Source organism: Capra hircus, chromosome 10, assembly GCF_001704415.2.
Source record: "Capra hircus breed San Clemente chromosome 10, ASM170441v1, whole genome shotgun sequence".
NCBI lineage: Eukaryota > Metazoa > Chordata > Mammalia > Artiodactyla > Bovidae > Capra > Capra hircus.
The window spans coordinates 75,576,117-75,583,660 of record NC_030817.1 but is presented as its reverse complement, the minus strand read 5'-3'; the positions used below and the strand labels follow the sequence as shown (position 1 = coordinate 75,583,660).

The 7,544-nt window shown below is 37.3% G+C and overlaps 1 protein-coding gene across 1 annotated transcript; it reads right to left on the bottom strand.

Annotated features, from left to right (window-relative positions):
* On the bottom strand, positions 1–1,005 carry LOC106502537 (olfactory receptor 11H4-like). Its single transcript, XM_013967025.2, has one exon. It carries the CDS (start codon positions 1,003–1,005, stop codon positions 1–3), a length of 1,005 nt encoding a protein of 334 aa, XP_013822479.1.

The following is a 7,544-nucleotide window of genomic DNA, read 5'->3' as shown; positions in this document are numbered from 1 at the left end:
TCAAAGATTTCTGCCAGGCCTCTTCCTAAATCTCAAAGTCTTAAATAATTTTCTCAGAGCCCCCTTCATCTCTTTATTCCGGAGACTATAGATCAAGGGGTTGAACAGTGGAGTTAGCACAGAATAAAACAAAGTCACATATTTCTGAATCCCGGCTGGATTGCCTGCTGTTGGGCTCACATATACGACCATAATAGAGCCATAGAACAGAGACACTACAGACAGATGGGAGCCACATGTAGAGAAAGCCTTATGCCGGCCTTCTGCTGAGGGAACCCTAAACACAGCTCTGATCACCAGGGTGTAGGAGCTGGTAATGAAGAGTAAGGTGGAGAAAATGAGGACTGAATTGTAGATGGCACAGATGATCTCAATAACAGGAGCTGGCGCACAAGACAGCTTTATAAGGGGTCCTGGGTCACACAGGAAGTGATCAATTTTATTGAGACAACAAAAGGGGAGTTGAGAGATTAGATATATGGGCAAGAGGAAGTACAAGAAGCCGCACACCCAGCAACAGGCTCCCATTCTGATGCAGCGTTGCACTGGCATGACAGTGGCGTAGTGAAGGGGCCTGCAGATGGCAAGGTACCTGTCAAAGGCCATAGCAGACAAGAAGAAGGTCTCAGTGGTGCCCATGGAGAAGAAGAAGTAGAACTGCAGAAAGCAGCCAGAGAAGGAGATGGTGTTGGTCTCAGAAAGAAAGTTGGCTAGCATATTAGGGACAGTGGAGGTGATAAACCAGATCTCCAGGAAGGAAAAATTGGCCAGCAGGATGTACATTGAAGTTTGTAGTTGATGGTCGCACCTCACAGCACAAATAATGCACAGATTTCCAATGAGTGTTAGAATATATGTCCCAGAAAAAACTGAGAAACAGAGGATCCGAATTTCCCAAGTATAAGGGAAGCCTAAAAGAATGAATGTACTCACAGAGCTAGAGCAATTCTCCACATGAGTATACTTATTTGTTTTCAAAGCTGCAAAAGAATGACAGATTTCCATATTAGAATTGGTCTTACAAAACATTACTCATTAGGGCAGATGACTTGCTTTGAGCCACATTACTTTGTGCTGTACTTAGTGGCATCCAACTCTTTGGTTCCCGATGGACTGTAGCCCACCAGGCTCATCTGTCCATGGGATTCTCCAGTCTAGAATACTGGAGTGGGTTGCCATGCCCTCCTCCAGGAGAGCTTCCCAACCCAGGGACTGGACACAGATCTCCCGCATTGCAGGCAGATTCTTTACTGTCTGAATCACCAGGGAAGCTCAAGAATACTGGAGTGGGAAGCCTATCCCTTCTCCAGTGGATCCTCCTGACCCAGGAATTGATCCGGGGTCTCTCGCATTGCAGGCAGATTCTTTACCAGCTGAGCTACCTACCATATACAGAGATGTTACCATGATTTTCGAGTATCCATATTCCTATTCTGGATATAATAAAAACAAAGTGAACAAAGAGCTTTCCTAATTTCCTACAGCTAACAAAGTGTTGACAATAAGTAAATATGTATAAGGAGTTACCATTTTAAATAATACTGAAAAAAACACAGATTCCCCCCCCCCAAAAAAAACAAACAAAAACACAGCCAAGTTAACTCAGTGTTTGTGACATACAAAGACATTAAATATAATGCTATTCAATATTCTTTGTTCTATTTGTGAGAAATGCGTCAAGTTGAATTAAGGACATATCAATAGATCTAAATCCTTTATGCAACTTTAAATTTTTTTGAGTTAGGCTATGAGAAATAGTCCTATATCTTTTTAAGAATAGATTATAAGTCAATATTAAAATGAAAATTTACAAGAGTTCACATTTCAATTCTTCCCTTCAGTAAAAACACACTCTTGAAAATACATGTTAAAGTTAAGTAAGTATCAATTACTAAACTATGTCATGTTTACTTATGCTCACAAAGAATGTCCTAAATTTTGCAATCTCAACTACAAATAAAATTCCTTGCCTGCTACTCGTTAAAAGTAACAGAAAGTACAGGGGATAGACTTTTCTGAAAGAAGGTGTATCCATTCATTTTCTGGAATTTTCCCTAATTTTGGATCAGAACACCCTTATATAGAGTGAGGATAAAAAGGAGCATCTGGCAAGATCCTTTAAGAGTTTTAGCAAATGTTTGAAGTAACATTTTTCATAAGCTCTTATATAAAATCAGCTATGATTCTGGAGAAATAGTACTTTTATAATTCACATATTAAGTTATCAAATAAGAAAGGGTAGAAGAAAGAAATAAGGAGAGCTCAGACATATGTGAGCTTAACCTTACCTGAAGATACAAGCTGAATATCATAGAATTCTGTATAGTTGAATGCCATTTTCCACTTCTGAGTATACAGAAAGACCAAATACAACAGTTTTCTCATATCTCAGAAAAACCAGATATAGTAGTGTTCCATGAATTATTGTGGGAATTCATGTGAATTGCTGAATAGGCTTTTAGGAACAACATTATGGGATTAAGAAGTCAGTCATGGGTACTCTTCAGGTTTGCCCTCTGTAGTTCTCCCTTTTTATATAAACTGTAAAGGCAAAGTGACAGTGGCAAAAAAAAAATCATGGTCTAGACAGAATCAAATGAAGAATTTAAATATTGTTCCCTTGTATGTTCTGTAGAGGCCATCTTTGGAAACTGGCCCTCTAGAGAGGGCATTCATTACACAGTAGTTCTGTTGAACCTGGTTTCCTATTTTGGTCTTTATTCAGCGTGCTGGATTAAGTTTCAGATTCTTACACAGTTTTTATTCTAATTTGAAGATTTCTCTTCTGTGATAATGAGGAGGAATGGAAACAAAAAAATTGGCAGGGAAAGTTTGCTGTTTTAGCTATGATGGAAAGTAAATTTATCTCTAGTGATTAGAAGAAAGTTGTGACTGGCAATGAGACTTGATTTTACATTTGAAGAAAAGTCTCTGGAATAAAGGTTAGCATAGCGATTAGGAGTCTGTGTATTTAACCGTATTAAAGACCCCTTTCCATGTGTTAATTCTATCTTTGATACCCTAACCCAAGCTCACCACTACAACCACGTTGAGAGACACATTCTTTAGCTATGAATATGATATTTTAAAATAAAAAGTAATTTATAAAAATTTACCATGCAGTTAGCCACTTTAATAACATGTTTGAATGATTCTGTACTAAAATATTAATATAATTATATGGATATATATGATTTTACACAATGACTACCTAATTGTTGAGCCCTTAGGTGTGATAACCAGAGTTAACAAAGATTATATTATATTAAGCCACATTCTAGAGAAAAATATCTAAATAATAGAATATTATCAAGTAAGATGTATACCTTAAGAGCTCTCCATTATTGTATCATATGTGAATATAATATATAAATATAACAGACTTTTTAATTAATAAAAGTAACATAAGAATGTCTTGATAGATGCAGAAGCAAAAATAGATAAAATTGAAACCCATTTTTAATAAAGTAAATCAGAAATAGAAATAAATGATTTAACTTGGTAAAAAAAAACCCACCTCATCAGAAATAATTGGCAAAAGCATACTTTAGTTGTAAAACACAAAAACATAACAATTAAAATCAAGGACAAAACAAAATATTCATATGACAGAGTTATTGCTCTAAGTGATTCATTTTCCTTTTTTTACTAGAGGATAATATTTCTATGTTTCACAAATGTTAGACTAGGCAGTATGACTTGGTTTGCCCAATAAGACAAGTTTTCATACGGCACTTTTAAAGAAAACCTTTAAGAACCTTTATGCAATGCACCATGGCTCTTTTTCTTGTGCAATAAAGTACACCCATAGCTGATTCATGTCAATGTGTGGCAAAAACCACTATAATATTGTAAAGTAATTCAGTTCAGTTCAGTTCAGTTGCTCAGTTATATCTGACTCTTTGCAACTCCATGAACCGCAGCACACCAGGCCTCCCTATCCATCACCAACTCCCGGAGTCCACCCAAACCCATGTCCATCGAGTCGGTGATGCCATCCAACCATCTCATCCTCTGTTGTCCCCTTCTCCTCCTGCTCTCAATCTTTCCCAGCATCAGGGTCTTTACAAATGAGTCAGCTCTTCACATCAGGTGGCCAAAATATTGGAGTTTCAGCTTCAGCATCAGTCCTTCCAATGAACACCCAGGACTGATCTCCTTTAGGATGGACTGGTTGGATCTCCTTGCTGTCCAAGGGACTCTCAAGAGTCTTCTCCAACATCACACTTCAAAAGCATCAATTCTTCAGCACTCAGTTTTCTTTAAAGTCCAACTATGTCCATACGTAACCACTGGAAAAACCATAGCCTTGACTAGACAGACCTTTGTTGGCAAAGTAATGTCTCTGCTTTTTAATATGTTGTCTAGGTTGCTCATAACTTTCCTTCCAAGGAGTAAGTGTCTTTTAATTTCATGGCTGCAATCATCATCTGCAGTGATTTTGGAGCCCAGAAAAATAAAGTCAGTCACTGTTTCCCCATCTATTTGCCATGAAGTGATGGAACCAGCTATGGTTTTTCCAGTGGTCACCTGATGCGAAGAGTTGCCGCATTGGAAAAGACCCTGATGCTGGGAGGGATTGGGGGCAGGAGGAGAAGGGGACGACAGAGGATGAGATGGCTGGATGGAATTACCAACTCGATGGACGTGAGTCTGAGTGAACTCCAGGAGTTGGTGATGGACAGGGAGGCCTCCTAGCATGCTGCGATTCATGGGGTCGTAAAGAGTCGGACACGACTGAGCAACTGAACTGAACTGAAACATGGTGTATGAGCTTGAGAGTCCCTTGGCCTACAAGGATATCCAACCGGTCCATTCTAAAGGAGATCAGTCCTGGGTGTTCTTTGGAAGGAGTAATGCTAAAGCTGAAACTCCTGTACTTTGGTCACCTCATGCAAAGAGATGACTCATTGGAAAAGACTCTGATGCTGGGAGGGATTAGGGGCAGGAGGAGAAGGGAATGACAGAGGAAGAGAGGGCTGGATGGTATCACCGACTTGATGGATGTGAGTTTGAAAGAACTCCCGGAGTTGGTGAGAGACAGGGAAGCCTGGAGTGCTGCAATTCATGTAGTCGCAAAGAGTCAGACAAGACTGAGCGACTGAACTGAACTGAACTGAACTGATGGGACCTGATGCCATGATCTTAGTTTTCTGAAAGTTGAGCTTTAAGCCAACTTTTTCACTCTCCTCTTTCAGTTTCATCAAGAGGCTCTTTAGTAAAGTAGCCTTCAATTAAAAAAAAAGAAATTATTTAGAAAAAAAAAAAACCTATTTGCAGGGCAGGAATAGAGACACCGATGTAGAGAATGGACTTGTGGACATAGTAGGGGAAGGGAAGGGTGGGAGGAACTGAGACAGTTGCATTGACATATATTCTTTACCATGTGTGAAATAGCTAGCTAGCAGGAAGCTGCTGTATAGCACAGGGAGCCCAGCTCAGTGCTCTGAGATGACCTAGAGGGGTAAAATGGGAGGGGAGGTACAAGAGGGAGAGAAAATATATATACCAACCAGAAGCAACAAGTCAATGCGAGTAAAAAAAAAAAAAAAAGAACTTGCTGTAAGTCACTGATACTTACAGGTACTTAAAAGATAATGTAATTTGGGGAAAGTCAGTTGCTACATCATCATCACTGCTCCTATATACACCAATGAAATGACACAAAGGTAATAACATACAAGCATGAATATTAGGAAGAGAAATTTTGACTGGCTAAGAAATGAATGTCCACCAGGAAAAAAAGAATAAACTAAAACACAAAATGATTCAATAAGTTGGCTAACTACAAAACATGTAGGTAATAAAACTTTCCTGTTATGGATGAGAAGATTTGTAAATTCTTACGGGTAAATTATTTCATTTTCCGTATCAACACAAATCATCCAGAAATAAACTTTGAAAGATAGTACATGCACCATTAAGAAAGTGTGAATCTTTACAGAGGTATATAAAAAAAAAACCAGATTATCAGGAAAGTTATACCATATTCTTTCATGGATTGACTTCTTAGTGTTAAGTATAAATATTTAACACAAGGCAGTACACAAATCTAAGGTAGTCTAGACAAATCCCAGTCAGACTGTGGGAAAGAAACTGTTATAGAAGTTTTCAACTTGAGAAAGATATTTTTAAAATCTCCTTTGAAATAAACTCTCAGGATAATAAATGTATTTTGAAAAAGTAAAATAATGATGTAAGATTTGACTTATCAGATACGAAAAATGAAAAGACAACTTACAGAATGGGAGGAAATGTTTGCAAATGTTGCCAGCATCACCCTGATATCAACATCAGACAAAAATATCACTAAAAAAGAAAACTACAAGTCAATATCACTGATGAACGTGGATGCACAAATCCTCCAAAAAATTTGCAAAATAAATTCAACAATACTTAAAATGATTATACAGCATGACCCAATGGTGCTTATCTCAGAGACGAAAGGATGGTTCAATATCCACAAAGCAATCAACCTGATACACTATATTAACAAATTGAAGAATAAAGATCAAATATCATTTTAACAGATCCAGAGAAAGCTTTTGACAATATTCAACATGCATTTATGATAAGAACTCTATGCAAAGTAGATATAGAGGGAAGGTACTTCAACATAAAAAAGCTGTATATAATAAGACCACAGCTAACATCATACTCAGTTTTGAAAATCTGAAAACATCTTCTTTAAGATCAGGAACAAGACAAGAATGCCCACTCTCACCACTTTTGTTTTTCATAGACTCTTCAGTAGATATCGTTGGAAAACCTGGATAGCTACATGCAAAAGGATTAAACTAGACTACTTTCTCATGCCCTTTGTAAAAATTAGTTTAAAATAGATTAAAGACTCAATGGGGTAGCAAACAGTTGGACACAACTGAGCAACTAACACTTTCACTTCACTTTTTTTTCTAAAGTGTAAAGCCTCAAACCATAAAACTCCTAGCAGAAAATGCAGAAAGTATGCTCTCTGACATGGTCATAGTATTATTTTTCTAGATCCATCTTTTTAAGCAAAGGAAATAAAAAAATAAATAAATGTGAATACAGCAAACTTAGCCTTTTGCATGGCAAAGGAAACCATCAACAAAGTGAAAGGCAGCTTACTAAACTGGAGAAATCATTTTCAAATAATACACATGATATGGGGTTTATATCCAAAATATATAAATCACCCATATACCTCAACAACAAAAACTAACCAGTTGAAAAATGGGCCGCGAATTGACATTTTTCTAAAGAAGACATACAGCTGGCCAACAGGCACATGATAGGATATTCAACATCAGAAATCATCAGAGAATTGCAACTGAAAGCCATAATAACTGAATGGCTATCATCAAACAGACAACAAATAAGGAGTATTGGTGAAGAAGTGGATAAAAGGAAACACTTGTACACTGCTGGTGATATTGTAAATTGGTGCAGTCACTATGGAAAAAGTATGAAATTTCTTCAAAAACTTAAAATATAACTGTCATAGGATTCAGCAACTTCATGTCTGGGTATTTATCAAAGAAAACAGAAACTTTAATTGAAAA